We start from the raw sequence: 26,270 nt of genomic DNA on the forward strand, positions 1-26,270 counted from the left end.
CTTGTCACGCTCCGAAAGGAGCAGGAGCGCCGCTTCGAAGCCCTGGTGCTGGCCCAGCAGGAAGATCGAGAGGCGTTCCGGCGTCTCCTCGCGTCGGCGGGGTCCACCAGCGCCCCGGCCGCGGGCCCGTCTCCCCTCACCGTGACCAAGATGGGCCCGCAGGACGACCCCGAGGCTTTCATCACATTGTTCGAGCAGGTCGCCGAAGCCTCGGGGTGGCCGATGGAGCAGCGCGCGGCGCGCCTCCTCCCCCTCCTGACGGGAGAGGTGCAGCTGGCCGCGCTACAGCTCCCCGCCGATCGCAGGCTGGCCTACGCCGACCTTCGCCGGGCTGTCCTCCAGCGCGTGGGGCGCACGCCGGAGCAGCAGCGCCAGCGCTTCCACGCGCTGCGGATGGAGGAAGTCGGCAGCCCGTTCGCGTTCGGCCAGCAGCTCCGGGACGCCTGCTGGCGGTGGCTGAGGGCCGAAGATCGCGACGCTGAGGGAATCATCGACCAGGTGGCGCTGGAACAGTTCATCGCCCGCTTACCAGCTGGAACCGCGGAGTGGGTCCAGTGCCACCGCCCGGCGTCGCTGGATCAGGCCGTGGGACTGGCGGAGGATCATCTGGCGGCTGTTCCTGCAGCAGGACAGCGGACGACAGCATCTTCTTTCTCCTCTTCTCTCTCTCTTTCTCCCCCCCCTCCTCCCGTGTCCCGTCCTCGCCCCATTCCCCCACCGCGGAGGCGGGGGCCGGCTCCACCCCAGCCGGCCCGCCGCACCCGTGGTGCCCTCCCGTTTCTCCCTTCTGTGTCTGTCTCTCCCCCCCCTCAGGTGAGTGAGCCCCAGAACACAGCTGCAGAGGGAAGGCCCGGGCCGGGTTGCTGGCGCTGCGGGGATCCGGGCCACCTGCAGCAACAGTGTGCAGCGATGGAAGTGGGGGTGGTGGTGCGGATCCCCGACGCGCCAGAGGCTGCCCTCGATCGGGCCGGAGCGTATCGCATACCGGTAAGTGTACAAGGGGCTACATATCAGGCGTTGGTGGATTCAGGTTGCAATCAGACCTCAATCCGCCAAAGCCTGGTGCAAGGCGAGGCATTGGGGGGAGCACAAGGGGTGAAGGTGTTGTGTGTGCACGGGGATATTCACAGCTACCCATTGGTGTCGGTCCACATACATTTCAGAGGGGAGAAATCGATAGTGAAGGCGGCGGTTAATCCCCGCCTTACCCACTCTTTGATCTTGGAGACTGATTGGCCGGGATTTCGGGGTTTAATGGCACGCCTAATAAAGAGTGGGTCCTGCCGGTTAACAGGGGAGGGTCCCGGTGTCGCTTTGGCTGGAGCTGCGGTCGCAGAGCCGTCTACGTCATCTCCGCGACAGAGTGAGGAGCCACCGGCCCCTCCTCTTTCTATTGGGGAATCCCTCGCGGATTTCCCACTGGAACAATCGCGAGACGAGACTCTGCGACACGCGTTTGACCAAGTGAGAGTAATCGATGGTCAGACGCTCCCGCCGGGCGCCACCCCGTCCTTCCCCTATTTTTCCATTTTGAAGGATAGGTTATACCGAGTGACGCAGGACACTCAGACGAAAGAGCGAGTCACCCAATTGCTAATTCCAAAGAGCCGCCGGGAATTGGTATTTCAGGCGGCTCACTTTAATCCCATGGCTGGACACCTTGGGCAGGATAAGACACTCGCCCGGATAATGGCCCGATTCTATTGGCCGGGGATTCGCGGCGATGTCCGTAAGTGGTGTACGGCGTGCCGCGAATGCCAGTTAGTAAATCCAGCGGCCATTCCAAAAGCGCCCTTGCGCCCCCTACCATTAATCGAGACCCCGTTCGAAAGGATTGGGATGGATCTCGTCGGGCCATTAGATCGGTCAACACGAGGGTACCGCTTTATATTGGTTCTGGTGGACTATGCAACGCGATACCCGGAAGCGGTGCCTCTTCGCAATATCTCAGCACGCAGTATTGCGGAGGCCCTCTTCCACGTCATCTCCCGGGTTGGAATCCCGAAAGAGATTCTGACTGACCAAGGCACCTCGTTTATGTCACGAACACTGAGCGAACTGTATGGGCTACTGGGTATTAAGCCGATCCGCACCAGCGTTTATCACCCACAGACGGACGGTTTAGTTGAACGGTTCAACCGCACCCTCAAGAATATTATCAAAAAATTCGTAAGTGAGGACGCACGTAACTGGGATAAGTGGCTCGAACCCTTGTTGTTTGCAGTGCGAGAGGTCCCCCAAGCCTCCACGGGGTTCTCCCCGTTTGAATTATTATATGGGCGTAAGCCGCGCGGCATCTTAGATGTACTGCGGGAAAATTGGGAGGAGGGACCTTCACCGAGCAAAAACGAAATTCAGTACGTTATGGATCTGCGCGCAAAACTCCACACGCTCACCCACCTAACTCAGGAGAATTTGCGGCAGGCCCAGGAACGGCAAGCCCGCCTGTACAACAAGGGCACGCGCCTTAGAGAGTTCACTCCGGGAGATAAGGTACTCGTCCTGTTGCCCACGTCGAGCTCCAAATTAATCGCCAAGTGGCAAGGACCCTTTGAGGTCACACGGCGAATCGGGGACGTCGACTATGAGGTTAGGCGAACGGACAGGGAGGGGGCGCTACAGATCTACCACCTCAATCTGCTGAAACTTTGGAACGAGGAGGTCCCCGTGGCGTTGGTGTCGGTAGTTCCGGAGAAGGCGGAGCTGGGGCCGGAGGTCCAAAAAGGGTCATTGGCATCGCGTACCTCTCCGGTCCCCTGTGGAGACCACCTCTCCCCGACCCAACTCACGGAGGTCGCCCAGTTGCAGGCCGAGTTTTCGGATGTGTTCTCGCCCCTGCCCGGTCGCACTAACCTCATAGAACACCACATAGAGACGCCCCCGGGGGTGGTAGTGCGGAGCCGTCCTTATAGATTACCCGAACACAAAAAAAAGGTGGTTCGGGAAGAACTTCAGGCCATGCTCGAAATGGGCATCGTCGAGGAGTCCCACAGTGACTGGAGCAGCCCGGTGGTCTTGGTTCCCAAGGCCGACGGCTCAGTCCGGTTCTGCGTGGACTATAGAAAAGTCAACGCGGTGTCTAAATTTGATGCGTACCCAATGCCTCGTATTGATGAGCTGCTCGATCGACTAGGCACGGCTCGCTTTTACTCGACACTGGATTTGACGAAGGGATATTGGCAGATCTCCTTGACTCCATTATCCCGGGAAAAAACGGCCTTTTCCACACCGTTCGGCTTACACCAGTTCGTCACACTTCCTTTTGGGCTGTTTGGGGCGCCCGCTACATTTCAGCGGCTGATGGACAGGGTCCTCCGGCCCCACGCCACCTATGCCGCCGCTTACCTAGATGATATCATCATTTATAGTAATGATTGGCAGCGGCACCTACAACACCTGAGGGCCGTCCTTAGGTCGCTGAGGAGGGCGGGACTCACTGCCAACCCGAAGAAGTGTGCGATTGGGCGGGTGGAAGTACGGTATCTGGGCTTCCACTTGGGCAACGGGCAGGTGCGTCCCCAAATTAATAAGACGGCAGCGATTGCGGCCTGCCCGAGGCCCAAGACCAAAAAGGGGGTGAGGCAGTTCCTGGGGCTGGCTGGCTACTATCGTAGGTTTATACCTAATTATTCGGACGTCACCAGCCCGCTGACTGACCTCACTAAAAAGGGGGCGCCAGATCCGGTCCAGTGGACGGAGCAGTGCCAGCGGGCTTTCTCTGAGGTAAAGGCTGCACTGTGTGGGGGGCCACTTTTACACTCCCCTGACTTCTCTCTCCCTTTTGTGTTGCAGACCGATGCGTCGGACAGAGGGCTGGGGGCCTTTTTGTCCCAGCAGGTGGAGGGGGAGGACCGCCCGGTCCTGTATATCAGCCGGAAGCTGTCGGTGCGTGAGGGGCGCTACAGCACCATTGAAAAAGAGTGCCTGGCGATTAAGTGGGCGGTCCTCGCCCTCCGTTACTACCTGCTGGGGCGCTCTTTCACTCTCTGTTCGGACCACGCGCCCCTCCAGTGGCTCCACCGCATGAAGGATGCCAACGCGCGGATCACCCGTTGGTATCTGGCACTCCAACCCTTCAACTTCAAGGTGGTCCACAGGCCGGGGGCGCAGATGGTCGTGGCGGACTTCCTCTCCCGTCGAGGGGGGGGGGGGGGGGGGGGAGTCGGCTGCGGGCCGGACGAGCGCCCGGCCTGAGTCGGGCAGTGGGGGTATGTGGCAGCGGGGGCGTGGTCAAGCGCCGGTCTGTGACAGGAGGGTGGAGCCGGGGAAGGTGAGTGGCAGAATCACGACACCTGAGGATAATTAACCTGTGTTTGTGTGTGTGTTTTCCCAGTAACCGCTCCCTATTTAAGGAGGCAGAGAGAGAGGAGAGGGAGCGCAACCCGGGACCAGACAAGTGTGTGTGTGTGTGTGTGTGTGAATAAATGAATAACTAAGATTTTTAGACTGAAAAGTTATAAGAATAAATCACCTTGTCTGCCTCCAAACGCTGTCCTGCCATCCTCTGTGCTCCACCCACACTCAATACGCGCTACAAATACATTTTACTGGCCATTTTGAGCATTTAATCGACCCCACAAATGTGATGCTCCAGGCCCTGTCCACACGGCAACGGATTCAGGTGAATCCAATAAAATTGTTTCGCGTTTCGGCCTGGCGTCCACACGGCACCGGCGTTTTGGGTGCCCCAAAACGAAATATTTTGAGAACGGGTTCCAGAGTGGAAAGATCTGGCAATGGCGCCGTTGCGAAGTCGTCTGGATGAGTAGAACGGATTTGTTTAGGATGACGTCACAAGCACATGTGCTTCACGCCGGGTAGAAGTGTAAAAAACTCGATGCGAGTTGTCAACAAATCCTATAACTTGGTTCATGAAACGCGCTTACAAAATATTTTCACTGTGAATATTTATTGTGTAATGGTGCAAAGTGAGAGAGAGAGTGAGAGTCAATCCCGCCAGCAAAAATAGGGAAAAAAAGGAGCGATCTCACCTCTTCAGATGTTGGTTTAAGTCCTACAATACATTCCTCAAAAAGGGCGTAGAAGAACAAATTAATCCATCAACGTGTAGCATTCAATTTATTCCGGACCATTAAAGACGCCGCCTTCCGCGTAGAATCATACGTCATCCTCACCGCCATATTGGATGGGTCAAAGCGAAGAATAAAGATGCCTCATTCATGTGCTGCGTTTAACTGTACCAACAGGTTTGCCGTCCAAACGAGATCACATGGGATTACCTTTCACAGGTGAGACTGGAAAAATACTTTTCATTGTATTTGGTCATTATAACGTAATTTTACGAACAGATTTTTCTGACTTTGTGGCTAATATGAAGTCTTGTGCATAATAGTTTATGCGCATGCGTCCTTACTTCTTCTATTGTTCTGGTGTCTCCGAAGGGACCGTCTTACAGCGCCCCTAGAGGTGTGTCATGTGTATTGCATCGTTTTCAGCAAGCGTTGCGTTGCCATATGTACCTGATATTTTACTGATCGTTGCCCATGTGGACGCGATATTTTTTTAATAACATCCCGTTGCTGTTGTCGTGTGGATGTAGCCCCAGAAACTCAATCTGCTCAAAGGAAGGTCAGTTTTATAGCTTCTCTAAAGAGCTCAACTGTTTTCAGCTGTGCTAACATGATTGTACAAGGGTTTTCTAATCATCCATTAGCCTTCTGAGGCAATGAGCAAACACACTGTACCATTAGAACACTGGAGTGAGAGTTGCTGGAAATGGGCCTCTATACACCTATGGAGATATTGCACCAAAAACAGACATTTGCAGCTAGAATAGTCATTTACCACATTAGCAATGTATAGAGTGGATTTCTGATTAGTTTAAAGTGATCTTCATTGAAAAGAACAGTGCTTTTCTTTCAAAAATAAGGACATTTCAAAATGGCTCCAAACTTTTGAACGGTAGTGTAAGTGTGTACGGTAAGTCTTACCCTGCACGGGGGTCTGATAGACCTGCAGGAAGTAGGGGTGTGGTTTTTCAGCCACCAGGCTGCTGTTGTTCTGAGTACAGTGTTCTTGGTTGACTGGATCATGGAGGGAGAACTGTGGAGTAGTGTAGCCGCAGAAACACTCCGGAGCGCTCAGCATGGCTAACGGAAACTCCTAATGGAGAGAAGAAATGTCTTCAGTTTTCGTCCGTGTGTTTGTACTGAACCAGCATTTCACACATTGGAAATAAAAATGAAGAACATATCACAGAGACATTTACTCAAATGTAGATCTTTGCCTTTCTATGTACTGTATCATGACATGCTGTTGCATTTATTTGTCGATCCTATTAGCAGAAACACCAAAATTGGTTTCTCAGTTAACAATCAATTGACCCTGTGGGCAGAGCGTAACAAAGCATTCCCATCTAACCGTGGGTTCTCCAATTACTCTGGAATAACACCACTCAGCATTTAGCGTGCACGATTGATTATCGCATTAATTGATTGTCTTAAGGGTCATGTTAATGTTTAAACAAGCAGATTGTTTTCAGAAGGACTGCAGCAGAAACCTAACACAGAGAAGGGCTTTACTCTGAGCATGAGCAATCAATGCTAATCTTCTTGTGATATTAGCAGAAAAACAAGATCAACCGTGAGCTACTGCTCGCTTACGTCCCCCCGCTCTCGCTTATATCAGATGTGATGGACGAATATTTTATTTTGTGTTGACATGAATATATCCAGGGGTGGCATGGTGGTGTAGTGGTTAGCGCTGTCGCCTCACAGCAAGAAGGTCTGGGTTCGAGCCCCGTGGCGCGAGGGCCTTTCTGTGCGGAGTTTGCATGTTGTCCGCGTGGGTTTCCTCTGGGTGCTCTGGTTTCCCCCACAGTCCAAAGACATGCAGGTTAGGTTAACTGGTGACTCTAAAGTGAGTGTGAATGGTTGTCTGTGTCTATTACCCTGTCCACACTAAGGATTTTGTACCGATACGAAACTACTTTCGTACCGCAACACCTGTCCACACTAGCAACTATACCGGTACTGTAGCGGTATAACTGTATCAGTACGAAACCCACAAATGTATGGGTTTCGTATCGGTACTGTAGCGCTTCGCTGTAGTGTGGACAGATGAAGCGGCTCTGTATCGATACAAATATAATGCGCATGCGCAAAGTCACACACCTCAATCGATGTCTTCGCTGAATAAAATAGTGAAGAACAGAGATTCGTTTGTTTCTTTCTCAACTGCCTCGCGCGTTTTATACGATTCAACTGAATAAATGACCACCAGAAATACAGACTGTACACTGACAACAAAAAGCACAGACACATTGTTTCATCCGTACGGAAGCCGCGAGAGGCCCTTCATATAATCCTTTTTTTTTATTCACCTTGTTATCCCGAGGTAACGACATAATTAATTCAGGATCTCGAGAAAACAACACAATTAATTCTAAATCTTGAGAAAACAAAACCGTTATTTCGAGATCTCGAGAAAACAAAACAATTATTTCATGATCTCGAGTAAACAGCTGAGAAATGGTTCATTCAGGTGTGCCAAGAGACTTGTGCTATGCTGACTTTGGGGCTATTTCTCATTCTGTATAGACGCAACTTTGGTCATTAGAATGTCTGGAATAATCGATCACCTAATAAGGCAATATTTTGATCAGGGGTTGACACAGGGAGAGATTGCATTAAGTCTTTTAATAAGGGATAATTTCAAAATTAGTCTGCGGCACCTCCGCAGAAGACTGGCCCGGCTTCGTCTCTACCGACGGAGATACAGTGATCCAGCTGAGATCATGAAATAATTGTTTTGTTTTCTTGAGATCTCGAAATAACGGATGCCATATATTCTCGGAAGGAAGTTACTCGGTAACCATGGAAACATTTCACGCACGTGCATTTCAACTACCGTGAAAGAAAACCGCAAACATTTCTCGCTAGTGTGGACAGATGCACTAAACTGTACCGGTATACTTTGTATCGATACAGTTATACCACTTTTGTACCGGTATAAGTGTGAACACAGCATATGTGTCAGCCCTGTGATGACCTGGCGACTTGTCCAGGGTGTACCCTGCCTTTCGCCCGTAGTCAGCTGGGATAGGCTCCACCTTGCCTGCGACCCTGTAGAACAGGATAAAGTGGCTAGAGATAATGAGATGAGATGAATATATCCTGTATTTTATGTTAAGGACATTTTGATTTTGGTTGCATACATTATTTTATGTTTGTGTATAATTATTTGTGCTAGAATTGGCATGTATAATCATAGTGTCATCCCCTCCCGGTTTTTGCATTTAAATTTGAGGGTGGAGTTAGGTTTTGAACCAAGAGTTCAGGAAAGTTCACATGTGTGGCACCACATGGAGATTCAGGTCCAACGCTGTGATTGGCTCAATGTTAACTGATAATTCACGTGAAGAACTCATGGAGGAGAGACGTGCAGGGACGTTACAGTAGCACACGCCTCAGACGCGCTCTACACTGTTTGAAAGTTTGCGGTGCCATCGATGCATGGACATTTGTTGGGTGCGCTATTCATTCACATTGGATTATTTAAGGACTTCTCTCACGGTTGCCACTGGAATGGTTACTGTGACTTCTATGGACTTTTGTGGAGACTGCTGCACAGGCAGTTGGACATTTGGGACAATGATACATACTCACATGTGCGCACGCCTACCACGAGGCATGAAGGACAGTAAGATGATGCACCATTCACATTAGCCTGTATTCATTATCTCATCTCATCTCTAGCCGCTTTATCCTGTTCTACAGGGTCGCAGGCAAGCTGGAGCCTATCCCAGCTGACTACGGGCGAAAGGCGGGGTACACCCTGGACAAGTCGCCAGGTCATCACAGGGCTGACACATAGACACAGACAACCATTCACACTCACATTCACACCTACGGTCAATTTAGAGTCACCAGTTAACCTAACCTGCATGTCTTTGGACTGTGGGGGAAACCGGAGCACCCGGAGGAAACCCACGCGGACACGGGGAGAACATGCAAACTCCACACAGAAAGGCCCTCGCCGGCCACGGGGCTCGAACCCGGACCTTCTTGCTGTGAGGTGACAGTGCTAACCACTACACCACCGTGCCTTCCCGTATTCATTATTGTATTGTATTTTTATTTTGAATGGGTTTTAAAAGGGAAACCTTTGTGTTGTGACCTAGGCCTAGGGTAATATGTATGTAACGTGATGGGGTTTTTATTTTGAACATATGTTGGTTGTGAGATAAAGATTTAAACTTTTTCTATAACTTTTGTGTTGGGCATTTGCTGCTAACCTCGCACGTAATACAGGATGCAAGCAATTGAAGGAATAGGACACTTATTATGAATGTTGACTTCAACAAATAATGAACCCTGAAATGAGTAAGTAAAGAGCAGTGTCTCTCCCCAGGGATTTCAAATAACATCCTGGGAAACTGTCATTCTGAAATAGCATTTTGCTTCTTGAAATAGCGTCAAAATCCACCCTATATGTTTTGTAAATACATTCAATCGGTAAACAGGAAGTCGATGTGCGACAGACGTGAAAACGGTATACACGGTATAGAACCCCAAGCTGAAGCTCGGTACCAAATATCAAGCAGTTGTGATTTGTAGTTGCTGAGAAAAGTGTTTTGGAAATTTTGTAAATACACGCTATATGTTTTGCAAATACATTCAGTCGGTAAACAGGAAGTTGACGTGCGACAGACCTGAAAACAGTACACATGGTATAGAACCCCAAGCTGAAGCTCGGTACCAAGTGGCTATGATTTGTGATTGCTGAGAAAAAGGGTGTTTTGGATGGACAGAGATATGGACAGACGGACGGATGGACAGAGGTAAACCAGTATACCCACTGTCCTTTGGAGCAGGGGTATAATGAATCGTTTGGAAAGGGGATTTGGAAATGGAAGACAGCAAGGAGGCATCACCTTGTCCATGCAGGCCTCGATGCACATCTGGGAGGTGAGGTTAGGCTGAACCATGCGGATCAGAGATGCCGCAGAGGTGTTGTCTGGTCTTCTGAAGCAGCCACGATAGCGTACGTTCCTGTCTGAAAGGAAAGGGGAGAAAAAAAAAAACATGATGCAAACAATCAGATCTGATTCGTCTGAATCATTTGAAGCAACTCAAATGACTCCAATCACTTGTGTTGATGTAAATTGTTGAGCTAAAGGCAGCTCATCAGACCAGAGATGAGCTAAGAGAGAGTTTTTCTTTTTTTTCTTAACCACTCTGGCCTGATAAACACGAGTTTGCATGACTTTCAAAATCTCATGATACAATATACAAGCTGTTGTGAGGGAGTTTGGGGGGAGAGGTGTAAGTATGAAAGGGGTGTTGCATTTGACTTACCTTCGAAATGCGTCAAGAAGTCAGAAGTAGTATGGCAGGATAACTCATAATTATAGTTATAATCAAATTATAATTTGTTTCCTGTTGATGCTCTGAGTGGCCATGTTGATTTGATGTGACATGCTGAACTTAGGGTGAAGGAGACTTTCCTGACTTTCTAAATAGGAATTCTGCATTGAGGAAGATTTTTTCCAGAGTCGATGGTTGGGAATTCTCTGTTACGATTATTAGTTGAACACAGCATTAGTCGCTGAGCCATAAAACCAGAACGTCAAGGATGTAGGAGCTCATCTGGCCGGCCATCAAAACAACCATGACTATCGAAACATCCAACAGAACTGAAATGTAACAATCTGAGACAGGACCAACCTCCACGACAGACTGTTTACAACAGGAACATCAACAAAGGACTAAATTTTGTTCACCGAGTGAAGATCGACCCAAAACATCGATCAGAACTGAATTCGCATGATAAATTAGAGAGGAGATCCAATTCTAGTCAGAAGAAAATGTACTAAGTTGAACTAATTACTAATTTGTTCGCAAAAAAATTGACAATATAATGACCAAGTGTTGCGCAGAAGGTTGAGTTCTTACAAATAAAACAAACAATCAGAACTGAAATCCATTGAGAACTGAGAGAGGAGATACAATTCAACTGAAAATAAACAAAGTTGTCAACAAATTGTTTACAACAAGAAAAAGCAACAAACCAATGACCAAGTTTTGCTCCCCGAGGGAAGATCTACCCAAAACATTGGTCAGAACTGAAATCGAGTGAGAACTGCAAGAGGAGATACAATTCTAATGAGAAGTCCCAAAACTCATTAAGGTGACCTAAATAGCAGCTCGTTAGCAAAGATTTGACAAAACAATGACCAAGTGCTGTGCAGAAGGTTGAGTTCTTTCAAATGAAAAAAACAATCAGAACTGAAATCCATTGAGAATCGAGGAAGGAGACATGATTTAACTGAAAATAAACAAAGTTGTCAACAAATTGTTTACAACAGGAAAATCAAAAGGGGCGGCACAGTGGTGTAGTGGTTAGCACTGTCGCCTCACAGCAAGAAGGTCCGGGTTCGAGCCCCGTGGCCAGTGAGGGCCTTTCTGTGCGGAGTTTGCATGTTCTCCCCGTGTCCGCGTGAGTTTCCTCCGGGTGCTCCGGTTTCCCCCACAGTCCAAAGGCATGCAGGTTAGGTTAACTGGTGACTCTAAATTGACCGTAGGTGTGAATGTGAGTGTGAATGGTTGTCTGTGTCTATGTGTCAGCCCTGTGATGACCTGGCGACTTGTCCAGGGTGTACCCCGCCTTTCGCCCGTAGTCAGCTGGGATAGGCTCCAGCTTGCCTGTGACCCTGTAGAACAGGATAAAGCAGCTAGAGATAATGAGATGAGATGAGGAAAATCAACATACAAACGACCAAGTTTTGTTCCTCAAGTGAAGATCTACCCAAAACATCAATCAGAACTGGAATCGGATGAGAAATCAGAGAGGAGATACAATTCAAGTGAGAGGCCTGGAAAAGTCGTTGAGTTGGCCTAATTAGTAACTCATTAGCAAAAAAATTGACAAAACAACGACCAAGTTTTGTGCGGAGTGATGAGTTCTTTCAAACAAAACAATCAGAACGGAAATCCATCGAGAACTGATGGAAGAGATACGATTTAAGTGAATTGTGGATGACAGATGGAAAACAGACACCATGCCATGGCAATAACTCATCAGCCTTTTGGCCAGATGAGCTAATATGTTGCCGACTGGGAAATCAGTTCTAAACTCATGTACGCTACCTTTTAGGGACCTGACTACACAGCTTGTTTCAAAAGCATAATGATCAAACCCTACTCATTAAAGACAATTATTTGTTGATTTTCCCAGGGTCAGGTTCAAATCATGTGCCTCATCTGTTCAGAGTTCATGGCTCTAGTCAAACGTGGCAACATCAAGCACCACGACAAAACATATTCACTTCAATTTGGCTTATTTATAGCCATGAACTTTTCAGGAATGGTTCAACTGTTGTCGCCATTAGGTTGCTTCATCATCAAGGGATTTTATGTCACTGGACCTTAGAAGTACTGCATACTGGAATGTCTTTTTGAGCTGTAAGCTGAATGATATGACTGTACTGTGATGAAACACATCAGTGCTGGTGTTAATATTGACAAAATGACCATTTTTATAAAAAAAAGGGTTGAAAATGGCTCAAAAACGCCATTGACTGGTTAAAATCATCCTCAACATTGCAAGGCCGATGTTGATGTAGAGTCGACCGATTGGTAATTCTCTACAGAGGTTCATATCTTTGTGCCACCATGTAATGTTCTTTATATTATATGGACACATCCACAAAAAAAAAATACACAAGTTAATCAAAAGAATTTTAATTTTGAACCAATTCACCATTTTGACAACGTATATCTAGTCAGCGGGAAAACACAGAGCGTCATCATCGGAGTGAAATATCAGGAAATATTTATCCATACAGGACACTTTTTCAATGGAATAAAACTGAGTTATATTCCCTTCTAGCGGGCTTCTTTCATTTGGTTTGATAGCATGCAATATTGTTAGCATATCGCTTATCCTAAGTGTATTACGTCACCCTACCCAATGGAGAATGAGCGTTGAATATGGTTTACGACGCTGCATGGTTGTCAAGACATGACATCACACGCCGGAGCTGATGTGAATATCCAATGAAAAGTTTTCTGCTGTGCATGTGCACAAACATTTATTTGAGTTAGACATGCTGAGGAAAGAGGAAGACGTGTTGAACACCCGAAAGGCTCCCAAAATATTACATGTTCTTCATGCATATTTACAAGAGAAAAACATACCAACAGACACGGAAAAACTGGAAAAGAGACACATCGGAGATGTAAAACTTCCTTGCTAGCGAGCGACTGGGGCAATTTGTGAACAAACATAGCCACCAGGTTTGCTTTGTTAAATACGGAAGATTTTGAGAGAAGCCCTGCGATGACCTGGCGACTTGTCCAGGGTGTACCCCGCCTCTCACCCATAGTCAGCTGGGATAGGCTCCAGCTTGCCTGCAACCCTGTAGAACAGGATAAGCGGCTACAGATAATGGATGGATGGATGGATTTTGAGAGAATTTTGAAAGAGAAATATGCATTGAACACCCGAAAGGCTACCAAAACTTCATGAGATAGTCTTCATGCATATATACGAGAGAAAAAACAGGAATTTTTGGTGTTGGACCATTTTTACTGCTAGAACTTTGAGTTTGTACATGCACATTGGCTTGACAGAACATTGAATTACATTGGATCAGAATCAGCATTGGATATTGGTAAGATATTGGCTGGCTTTTTGTCATGGTCTATCAGATATATTCCATTCAGCTACTCGTCTTCAACTTGTTCAGTATCATGCTAGCTGAATGGAATATAACTGATACACCACTCAATACCAGGCAATATTGTTTAAATATGTCACTCAGATCCGTGATGTATTTCGGATGAAAAATTCAAGTTTTTCAACACGAAAAGACAAACTTCATATCTTCAAGCCAGCGTGATTTTCTTTTTATTACATCGACACATTCACAAGTATCGACACGTACCCAAATTTATCAAAACAATTCATCAATTTCCTCACGAGCGACATGTAGAGATTTATGTCATGGTTGCTGTCTGGATGGAGCTCGTATGAAAAATACGAGTGGTGTATTTCCCAGTAAAACACTCCTGTTATCTAAGAATGTTAAGACCCACCTTCCCCCAGCCCCTCCCTTTGAGTGGGAGTCTGCAAAACTGCACTCATTTTCAATTATACGCTCATCGAGACTCGCTCAGCAACTCCTACCTCACACTTCCACCCCCAGCCCCACTGCCCCACTGCCCACCTCTTAGCATTTTGCAAAATTATACAGTGGGTGGAGTTACGGTTTAAAAGCAGTTAGCAAGGTGACTCATATATCAACAGCTGGTGAATGTGGGGGTGTGTCTGATTTGCATCTTCATGAATATTCACAGGTCCTTGAATTATGTTTTTGAGAAAAGGTAAGGGCAAAGAAGTTATTTTAACACATTCTTGATAGATTCATGAGCATTAATAATGCTATAAAGGCCCTACAAGAAATCCCCGAAGCCATCTATGGTAAAAAAAAAGTGTTGCAATCAATTTCATTAAATCAAAAGCAAAATAAATCTAAATTGATTTGCCTCAAGGCTATATGACATTACAAAATCAGACTCACTGTAGGCACGTGTGCATTTTTGAAGTACCATGAGCACAGTTACACTTTCACTTGCGAACGGAAAATAATGAAAACATCAAAACAGCAAATTAAAATATAAAATGTTGGATGCTTGGAGATATAACTACATTCTTAAGAAATAAGACAGAGACTCAAGCTATGTTCAGACTGTTTGATTTCAGCTTACTGCTCAAATCAGATTGATTTATTCACTCGTTCACATGTATATAATTTATAAACGTCAAGATTAATCAAGAACAAATGAGTTTCTTTCTTTCTCTTAGTTGTATTTCTTTGTTTACACATTGTGCATCATCTAATTAAATATTTTTGGTTTAATGTTATGTTCATAGGAATGACATATATATATATATATATATATATATATATATATATATATATATATATATATATATATATATATATATATAATAATGTATATTTAAAATTAATTTCAAGCTTGCCTTTCGATTTCATAAAATTGGTGAAATTTAGTTCGCTCTGAAATGTGGTCATTGTGATATATGTTTATTTCTGTAATATCTCATAAAATATCAGGCCATTCTGTGGCTGGGAAGTTATTTAATTTGAGGGGATTAAAGCAAATAATGTGCATGAAATCACTCGCTTTGCACATTTAAACAGACAGAGGAAGTCCATGTGTGTGCGCATGCACAGGTTTCCCTTCTTCTTCTTTTGGGTTTTACGGCAGCTGGCATCCACAGTGTTGCATTACTGCCATCTACAGGTTTACCTTTGAGCGTGCACTGACAGTTCCATCATTCTGTCGCTAAACGAACAGCTGATCACACCGAGGTGCTCGCTGACCACCGATATTTATTAGTTTGGTCCTGCGTTTCCTTTCCTTTGTATATAACATAACGTCTTTTCTTCTCGCTTTCTTTCCGTTACTGTAGTCGGTCTTTCACGTTTCATTCGCACACTCATGTCCTCCATTTTTCTCTCCTGTTTCAAATTTGTATCCCACAATGCCTTGCGGGCGGCACGGTGGTGTAGTGGTTAGCACTGTCGCCTCACAGCAAGAAGGTCCTGGGTTCGAGCCCCGGGGCCGGCGAGGGCCTTTCTGTGCGGAGTTTGCATGTTCTCCCCGTGTCCGCGTGGGTTTCCTCCGGGTGCTCCGGTTTCCCCCACAGTCCAAAGACATGCAGGTTAGGTTAACTGGTGACTCTAAATTGAGCGTAGGTGTGAATGTGAGTGTGAATGGTTGTCTGTGTCTATGTGTCAGCCCTGTGATGACCTGGCGACTTGTCCAGGGTGTACCCCGCCTTTCGCCCGTAGTCAGCTGGGATAGGTTCCAGCTTGCCTGCGACCCTGTAGAAGGATAAAGCGGCTAGAGATAATGAGATGAGACAATGCCTTGCGCAAACAGGGAAAGCCCACCATGTGATGCATGACGTAGTATCTTGTATCGGGTCATGGTGAAGCAGGAAAAATAGCAGAGAATTTAGGGCCACGTGGCGCTAAATTCATAAAGTGTTTTATTTTAAAAAACTGAATAAAATTGGAAGTCTGTGATTCGAATTCAGTAGCTTTCGGTCCACTAAACAAAAATAATTGGGTGTCGGGGAAAATTCTTTTTATGATCTACACTTGAAAAATCTGAAAGGCAGTATACCTTTAAAGGGCAGCACTGGACCTTTAATACTGATGTACCTTTAAAGCTTTACTATATTTGCGAATTAAAGATGAAAGATACCTAATATAGGGACAAATATGTACCCTGTGGATATGTACCCTCAGTTAAGGAAAAATAAACCTGTAAGGGGAAATAAAACCTTTATTTCTGGAGGTAAGAATGGAGATGAGCAAGAGAAAGGGAAATATTGATGTATGACGGTGGTATTTATAGCAAATACTTTGTCATATATCACTGCCTGACTGAGTTTGAAGATTATTGTGTGAATGGTATCCAGGGGTTTCATCCTGGAGTGAAATAAAACCAGACTCTCCGAAAAAAAAAAGGTTGCTTGTCGCTTGGGTGGTACTATCAAAGATATACATTTTGTACTTTTAGCATTAACTTTAGTATTTCAAACTCATGCTACAATATGTTACTTATCCAAATACAACAAAAATAATGAAAATGATTTCACCCAGTTTGAACATAAAAAAGCTACTCAGTTCGTGTCCTGGTAACTTGTGACTCAGGGTGGAAAGATACACTGTGACACAAAAATGTGATGATGTGCATTATGGAAACCAGCTTTCAGTTATTTATTCTTGTAATGCAGTCACGTTATTTGAACACTAGACGTCCTGCTTTGCACATCCCATCGTGCCTAAGCGCTATGTTGGTAGCTCAGTGGTCAAGTCCTTGACTTTCTGATCAGAAGGTTATGAGTTCAAGTCCCAGTACTGCTATTAGTGCTTGACTTTCATCTGCTCAGTTGTATAAATGTAAGTCTGGATAAGGGTGTCTAAATGCCATACTTGTAAAGTACAAAGTGTGCAAGATCTGCAGTTGTAAATTCCGACAGCTCTGCGTTGCAATAACCAACATGTGTTAAAAAGAGCTCCTCAGTAACTTTTAAACAACTGCGGAAAACTGCCACTTTAGCCTACTTTGGAGCTCTATTTCTGCTTTTCAGCTCACTACGTTTTGTTTGATCATTTTCAAAGTCCACAGATCAGACACTTTGTTTATTTAAACAATTTTTAGCCAATTACTAAATGAATATTTGAATTAATTAATTAATTAATTGATTGATTGAGATACGGTGAGCCAGTGGCACATTTTATTGACATCAAAACTCTGTTCATAGCAATTTTTGATTTATTAAGGTTTATAGAGGCAAAATATTTTTGCATTGTTTTGCATTGTTCATGATTCAGAAATAAAACAGGAATCTTTTCAATTGCAATTTTTCTTCATTCAAATGAAGTTCAAAATATCCGAAGAATCGAATTGAATCAAATCGTGACCGGAGTGCACCGTTACAACCCGACATGTGATGCGCAGTTGAGGTTCTTGAACGTCATCATGTGGCCAGCTGGCACACACAATTCTTTCATCGGGAGTTTGACTTTGCAATGTAATATTAAAGATGACTGGCTTATTTTTGTTCTTATTTATTTCATAAAGAAAATATCTTGCAAATAAACAAATTGAGCTAAAAGTCAGTCTTTATGTCTGTCCTTTATAAAAAAGTTTTACGCTGAATTTGTTCTTAACGATATAACCAGTAAAGTGATGAAAACAGACGGGACTATTTTTTGTCAGGGAGGCCGCCATAACTCCATCGTGTTATCGTGTGATGTCATTTCCTGCGCGCACAGCAGAGGTGTACAAGTGCATGCTGTACTAGACTATAGTATAAAATTATGGTCTAGTGTATGATGGTCTCGGTCAATTTGTTTGCATTTCTCCACAAAATTTATGCCAATGCAGGATTAGAAAAGGAATCAGAATAAAAGTAGTGGCTAGTTTACTGCCTGTTTATTTAAAAATATATATTTACCTGCTTAACTTTCATCCGTTTGACGCGTGGCACGATGTGCTGTCGTGCTGAAGGTGTTTAGTGGTGAAACAAAGTTGGGATCGCACCTGGCTTCAGTTGTCGTTTCTGCCTCGTGTCTTGCTTCTTCCCAGTGATTTATTTTTCATATAAGTCCTCCACAAATCCACACTCTTCTATAAAATGCTCACTGCACAATTTGCTGCTTTCTCCAGGAGTAAAGTTTTTTCGCTTTACCTGATGAAGCCACTCGTCTTGAATCCAGGATGGAATGAGGAAGACGTACACTGTACGTGATCCTATGTCACGCAGCGCAACCCTTGTTTTCGTTTCCTAATGCATTCATCCAATGTATCTGGCTAATCCAGTACGGCCACGCCCATGGAAATGGCCCAACGGACTGATGTTACAACGTTAAAATTTTTTTTAAGCTAAAGTCCACTTAATTTTTTTTTTTCATCTAGAACATATTGTATTAAAGTATAATGATGACAGGGCGGCACGGTGGTGTAGTGGTTAGCCCTGTCGCCTCACAGCAAGAAGGTCCGGGTTCGAGCCCCGTGGCCGGCGAGGGCCTTTCTGTGATGAGTTTGCATGTTGCCCGCGTGGGTTTCCTCCAGGTGCTCCGGTTTCCCCCACAATCCAAAGACATGCAGGTTAGGTTAACTGGTGACTCTAAATTGACCGTAGATGTGAGTGTGAATGGTTGTCTGTGTCTATGTGTCAGCCCTGTGATGACCTGGCGACTTGCATACATGTCAACCTATACGGATTGTCTGGAAATTATACGGATTTTAGCTCATTTCAAGGGCGTATGGGCGTATAAACAAAGTCTTACAGGTTTTCAGTATTTTCTGACCTAAGTTTATTTTGTGTATCTTACTTGAACATCGTCAGCTGATCGTCGCAAAAACATACAAAAGCTCGATTTATAGACAAAGAACAGTGTGTATGCAGGGGCAGATAACCCAGACTATGTGAAACCGGATGTTTATTCCTCAAGCCTCGTGCAGTATCGCGACTGCGAGACTTCGCTCGTTCCGGTCATGCGCACGATCTGCATTTAAATGCGACAAATGGTCATTGTTCAAATGATTTTCTCATTTTGCAGAGCGACATTGTTTACACCTGAGAGATTTTGAATAGCGTCTGCTGAGTGAAAGAATGGGAACACCGAGAAAGAAAATGAGATACAGCGGGCGGTATCTTCCTGAATGGAAGGAGACATTTAATGGTGTCATTGTTCAGGCGAAAAATGAGGAGTATGCGCACTGCACAGTTTGTGCGCGAGATATAAAAGTTGCGGCGTCTGGAGTTTACGACGTGAGGGAACACATGAGGTCCAAACTACATCAGCGAAATTTGCACCAGAAACAGAATCAGCTGCAAATAACGATGTTTGCAAAGCCTAAGACCGATGATCAACTGAGCAGAAGTTACGATCTGTAATTTTATTGCTCAGCACAATTTGCCGCTAGCCGTTGCGGACCACCTGACAGAACTGTTGCCGCGAATTTGCACGGACAGTACGATTGCGAAATCTATCAGCTGTAGGCGCACCAAAACAACGCAAATAATCAAAAAGAGCTTGGCCCCCGAAGCTACACTACCGATCATCCAGCACTGCCGGACGTCGCCATTTTCCTTGATGATCGACGAATCCAATGACAAAAAGACGGACAAGCGACTGGCCGTTTTGGTGCGGATCTTTGACAAACAGAGGGGCGAAGTCAAGAATCATAGACATGCCCGTGTGCAATATCGGCACAGGCGAGGCGATTTTCAACATGCTGGATGAAGTTCTCAGGCAAGTTATATTTACTTATTTATTTATTAAGTTTGGTGCGATTCGAAGGCTATAAGGATTTTATGTTGATTTTATGGATTTCTTCTTCTGATACTACAGGTGGACGCCCAAAGGGGTTGACATGTATGGACTTGTCCAGGGTGTACCCCGCCTTTCGCCCGTAGTCAGCTGGGATAGGCTCCAGCTTGCCTGCGACCCTGTAGAACAGGATAAAGCGGCTACAGATAATGAGATGAGATATTTGTGGAACTGTATCTCTACTTCATTATCGAAGTTCATCTTGTTCGATCTTTTTGTATACTTCATGTTACAGGTGGCTAGGGTTTTTAAATTTATGTATATGTGTTTACCATATTTGGTAATTTGGGCACATTTCTTTATGGTGGTACAAAAGCAGAGCAATTTTGAATATATCAAACTGATCGAGTTGTTCTATGCACTTTGCTAAATGAGACCCCTGATTTGTACAGCTTTGTGTTTGCAGTGTGAACACAGGCTTATCACATTGTCATCAGACATGTCATGTCGCATCCCACGCATCTCCGAGAGTGTGTGCACTGCACAATTAGAGCAATTCCAGATTCATTAACTTGCATGTGTCAGGTTGCCTGTGGGACATGCCATGACACACAATACCCATCAGCACCGCTGGGGAATTAACCAGACCCAGGCTTTTGTTCTGTTTTGTTTTTCCCACTCCAAATAATCAAAGCCTCAAACGGACCGGAATGGTGTTTGAATCACCATGGGCCGTAACAGTGAATCAGCTCCAAAATTATCACACACACCACTTTAGAGACTACAAGCTGTGTGTGATGGTTTCATTGAGATGCTGGAGTGTAACGACTGTAACACCTGACACCACAGTGACACAGCTGTGTGTAGAGCTTATTAAAGAGCCATAAGCCTATTTAAGGTAGAAAATATGTTTTGGGAGGTGTGTGTGTGTGTGTGTGTGAATCAGGGTGAGAGGACGCAGCTGTCGTTGTTGTTGGTGTTGTGCTGTGTTGGTTTGGCTCCAGCTGCACTTTGCCAGAGTCAGAGAAGCTGAAACTCAGACATATGGCTCTTCACAGAACTGAAGCCAGAATCTAGTTCACCTTCTGGATAACCTTTATTAGGCTGGATAACAGTAGTGTGTGTGTGTGTGTGTGTGTGTGTGTGTGTGTGTGTGTGTGTGTGTGTGTGTGTGTGAATAAAAATATATCTGTTCGTTCTGAAGAACATGATATGTATTCAATGAATCCAAATTCAGATATGAATACAAGGCATCTTTTTTTATTAATGCTTTCTAGAAAGCTTTATCTACATTAACGATCTTCCTGACATTGTCCATCATACTCAAGTATCCCTATATGCTGATGACACAGTCCTGTACTGTGTATTTCTCCTCTTCAGTTGCTGGCATTGAAGATAAGCTTAATGACGATCTCAAAATGGTTGATGACTGGTTTAAACGCAATCATTTAACCTTGAATACATCCAAAACTAAAGCCATGTTGTTTGGAAGTAAGAGGAAAACTAGCAACGTTTCTGCTATATCCATTCAAGTACACCTGAAAGAGACTGAAAGAGTGGAGGAATTCAAGTACCTTGGTGTGGTCTTTTCAAGCAACTTGTCTTGGTCTGGTCACACTGAAAAACTGATTATCAAAATCAATAAATGTCTTGGCCTTCTGAAGCAAATTAAAGGTCAACTGCCTTTCAGATTTTTCAAGTGTAGGTCATAAAAATAATTTTCCTCAACACCCAATCATTTTTGTTTAGTGGACCGAAAGCTACTGAATTTGAATCACAGACTTCCAATTTTATTAGTTTTTTTTTAAATAGAGCAATTAATGAATTTAGAGCCACATGGCCCTAAATTCTCTGCTATTTTTTCCTGCTTCACCATGACCCGATTCAAGATACTATGTCATGCATCACGTAGTGGGTTTTCTCCGTTCGCTCAAGGCATTGTGGGATACAAATTTGAAACAGGAGAGAAAAATGGAGGACGTGAGTGTGTGAATGAAATGTGAAAGACCGACTACAGTAACGGAAAGAAAGCGAGAAGAAAAGACGTTATGTTAGATACGAAGGAAAGGAAACACAGGACCAAACTAATAAATATCGGCGCTCAGCGAGCACCTCGGTGTGATCAGCTGTTCGTTTAGCGACAGAATGATGGAACTGTCAGTGCACGCTCAAAGGTAAACCTGTGCATGCGCACACACACACACGGACTTCCTCTGTCTGCTTGATTGCGCGAAGCGAGCGATTTCATGCACATTATTTGCTTTAATCCTCTCAAATTAAATAACTTCCCAGCCACAGAATGGCCTGATATTTTGTGAGATATTACAGAAATAAACATACATCGCAATGACCAAATTTCAGAGGGAACTAAATTTCACCAATTTTATGAAATCGAAAGGCCGTCTAGCTTTAAACATATTTTATGTAAATTTGTGAGATTGTTGTACTTCAATAACTTAGTTCTACCGCTCATTGATTATGGTGATATTGTTTGGGGAGATAAAGACAACATCACGCTGATGCAATCACTTAAAATTCTGCACAATAAAGCCGCCAAGGTTATCTTGGATCGCCCCCTAGAGTCCTCAGCAACTGATGCATGTAAGGAACTCAACTGGAAAGATCTCACTCAATGCAGACTCTATCACCAATGTCTACACGTCTTCAAATGTAAGAACAACTTGTCAGCGACATACCTGAAGGTGAATTAACATGGTTATGACACAAGACACCGAAGCAAGTTTCGTCTACCAACTGCAAATTGGGGAAAACAAAGGATATAGTATTAAGCCATCAAAGAATGGAACAATCTAAGTGACGATGTTAAACTGTGCTCTAAGATTTCCCAGTTTGATGCTTCTCATTTAAACCAAAAAGTTCTATTTTGGTCTCATCCATCCACAAAATATTTTTCCAATAGCCTTCTGGCTTGTCCACGTGATCTTTAGCAAACTGCAGACAAGCAGCAATGTTGTTTTTAGAGAGCAGTGGCTTTCTCCTTGCAACCCTGCCATGCACACCATTGTTGTTCGGTCTTATCCTGATGCTGGACTCATGAACATTAACATTAACCAATGTGAGAGAGGCCTTCAGTTGCTTAGAAGTTACCCTGGGGTCCATTATGACCTCGCCGACTATTACACGCCTTGCTCTTGGAGTGATCTTTGTTGGTCGACCACTCCTGAGGAGGGTAACAATGGTCTTGAATTTCCTCCATTTGTACACAATCTGTCTGACTGTGGATTGGTGGAGTCCAAACTCTTTAGAGATGGCTTTGTAACCTTTTCCAGCCTGATGAACATCAACAACACTTTTTCTGAGGTCCTCAGAAATCTCCTTTGTTCGTGCCATGATCCACTTCCACAAATGTGTGTTGTGAAGATCAGACTTTGATAGATCCCTGTTCTTTAAATAAAACAGAGTGCCCACTCACACCTGATTGTCATCCCATTGATTGAAAACACCTGACTCTAATTTCACCTTCAAATTAACTGCTAATCCTAGAGGTTCACATACTTTTGCCACTCACAGATATGTAATATTGGATCATTTTTCTCAATAAATAAATGACCAAGTATAATATTTTTGTCTCATTTGTTTAACTGGGTTCTCTTTATCTACTTTTAGGACTTGTGTGAAAATCTGATGATGTTTTAGGTCATATTTATGCAGAAATATAGAAAATTTTAAAGGGTTCACAAACTTTCAAGCACCACTGTAATCAGGTTTTACAGGACCTTCTTGAAAATCACTTTGGTGAAGAAGCATCCTGTTAAAATATCATTAAATTATAAGAAAGGGTCACAGGTCACTGCCTTGAGGTGTGCATCAGGATCCCAGGACACAATAAAATCTCGGGTGAGTGGAAGGTGTTCAGATATGAAGCTTCTGGAACAACAAAGACCATGTTCATTAATGGGAACTTTCAGCAATCCATGGAACAGGAACAGCCGAGTCTAGGTTGTGGTGGTTTAAATTAGGCTACTACTGTAGTTTGTTTATATTTTGGGAAATATATCGGTACCAACTACATTTATTAGAGAATATAACAGGCAGGTACAAACAAAAATATTAACTGCACAAACAAGTGAGGTGTAAAAAACAACACTCCAATATGGGAACCCCAGAAAAGCATTCACCCTATCAGCTAATACACAGCTCAGAGTCAAGGGTTTAAAATTGGCCGTACTCTCAGGTTGGAAGGGAAGGCTTACTCTCTGATTCGTGTAAATCACACCGACATTTATTGCAGCTTTATTCAAAGGTAAGTCAAGTCAAGTCAAGTCAAGTCAAAATCCCCCCTGAGCCAGAATCTGGTCTTCCCCGGCAGTTTCCTGTCCCAGTACTAACCAGCTCTTAAGGTGCATGGGTGTGGCACCATTTTCCGTTTCCATAGCCCTCAGCCTCTGGCCTATTATACAGCTAGAGTTACAGTGGGGGGCTAGTCCTCTGGTAACCTTGAGAGTTTGACTCCCCACTCACATTTCTATTGCAGCGCGCCTTGCCAGATGGCACCATTTTCATGATGGTCTTTGGTATGACCCGACCGCAAGTAGAACTTGCAATCTCCCAGTTGAAAGGTGGACACGCTAACCACTAGGCTAGTTTGCGGTATTCAAAGGTAAGTGGTACGGTTTTTATTTAACTTGACAGAAAAATAAAAACCTTGTGGTTTAGACCATGCCCATTTCAGATTCAATTCTGAATAAAAATACACATATTTAGAGCACAAAGACAAATACTTCCAGATACATATAGTGGTATTGCGTTCTGCTGGATGTCAATGTGGATGAACTGGAATGCAGCCAAAAATGAAAACATTTTGACATCTTTACTTAAAAAAAAATATATATATATATATATATATATATATATATATATATATATATATATATATATATATATATATATATATTTCAAAAGGATAAGAAAATGTTTTTATTTACTTTTTAACCTTGTCTTGCCAACTTTCTAGAAAGGAACCAGTGTTCCAGTTTGAAACTAAATGAGACTCAATTGAGAGGATTTTGAATCTGATTGATTTGTTTGGAAGATCTAATCAGTCTGCACAATAGTGACTCCCTGGTTTTGTGATCGGTACGGCCGTGTGAGCTACTGCGTCACTCTGGTGTTCTAAAGCTCAACTGTAATGGTTTCATCATTGTAATGCTGTCTTTCTGAAAAGTTGTCGAATTTCTGATGCCCCTCCCATTCAACATTGTGATCAGTCATCACTGAAGGTATGCATGTCCAGCCTAATCTGTTATTCATAGTGACTTCAAAAATGAATGCACACCTCCTGCCTGCCAATCACAAACAAGTATTTCATTCTTACATTCTTCCAACTCAATATCATGAGTTGATATTGAAATTCCATAACCCTGGCTGCTGCTTGTCATTCATACGAGTCTGTCCTGAGAATATGATCTTGAGAGGCACAAGATATTCAACAGTGAAGACTGTGAGAAGCTAAAGATATTAAAGTTAGCTTATTACCCAGCTGAAAACATGCACAATAAAGGAAGGGACAAGTGGAAGTCATTTGTAACCTGTTTTTTGTTCCAAACCTCAGCAGGAATTTCATGATTCATGATTTAATTAAATAAAACCCTGCAAGAAATCAATCGTTAATACTGTACGTCAGTGGTTCTCAATGCTGTCCTGTGAAAAATGAGCTGGTCTGTGAGTAGAACTTGGAGGATCGCCCGAGTTAAACTTTCCTCAGTGTTTGTGAAGAGTTTGTCTTTGGGGAAAAAAAAAGAAAGGATTAATTTGCCACTTATTCACCATCAAGAATGGTATGTTTTATCACAGCTCTTTTCAATTCAGAAGTTTTGACTCTACTAGCTTTTACTCTAACTGTGAGCTGGCCTAGTGGTTAGTGTGTCCGCTTCTTGACCAGGAGCTCATGAGTTCTGCTCATGGTTGGGTCATATAAAAGACCATCATAAAAATGGTACCTACTGGCATCTAGCAAGGCACGCTGCAGTACAGATGTGAGTGGGGAGTCAAACTCTTCTGGGTACCAGAGGACTAGCCCCCCACTGTAGCCATAGGTGAGAGGCCAAGGGCTATGGAAACGGAGCTCGGTACTGCCCAATCTGCCTGAAGGGTCTGGTTAGGACTGGGATGGAAGACCAGACCAGGGCATGGCATGGGAAGAACTTCAGACTTTTAGCTTTTAATGTAAAAACAAGGGATGCAACTCGTCTTCGACTCATTCAATATCATGCTAACTGAATGGAATATATCTGATATAGCATGAAAACAAAAGGCAGTCAATATATTATTATTATTATTATTATTATACATACACATTCCTTTCGGGTGTTCAATGCGTCTTTCTCTTTCAAAATTCTCTCAAAATCTTCTGCATTTAACAAAGCAAACCTGGCGGCTATGTTTGTTTACAAAATGTTACAGT

The 26,270-nt window shown here is 44.2% G+C and overlaps 1 protein-coding gene across 1 annotated transcript in view; it reads right to left on the bottom strand.

Annotated features, from left to right (window-relative positions):
• Positions 1-26,270, bottom strand: part of LOC132864783 (sialate:O-sulfotransferase 1) — a 63,742-nt gene that overhangs the window by 18,841 nt on the left and 18,631 nt on the right. Inside the window, exons 4-5 of the mRNA XM_060898203.1 lie at positions 9,896-10,017; positions 5,952-6,123 (exon numbers count right to left, since the gene is read on the bottom strand). Of these exons, the coding sequence (XP_060754186.1) occupies positions 5,952-6,123; positions 9,896-10,017 (294 nt within the window). The remainder of the gene's footprint in view (positions 1-5,951; positions 6,124-9,895; positions 10,018-26,270) is intronic.

The sequence above is a fragment of the Neoarius graeffei genome, chromosome 17, assembly GCF_027579695.1.
Source record: "Neoarius graeffei isolate fNeoGra1 chromosome 17, fNeoGra1.pri, whole genome shotgun sequence".
In the NCBI taxonomy this organism is placed as follows: domain Eukaryota; kingdom Metazoa; phylum Chordata; class Actinopteri; order Siluriformes; family Ariidae; genus Neoarius; species Neoarius graeffei.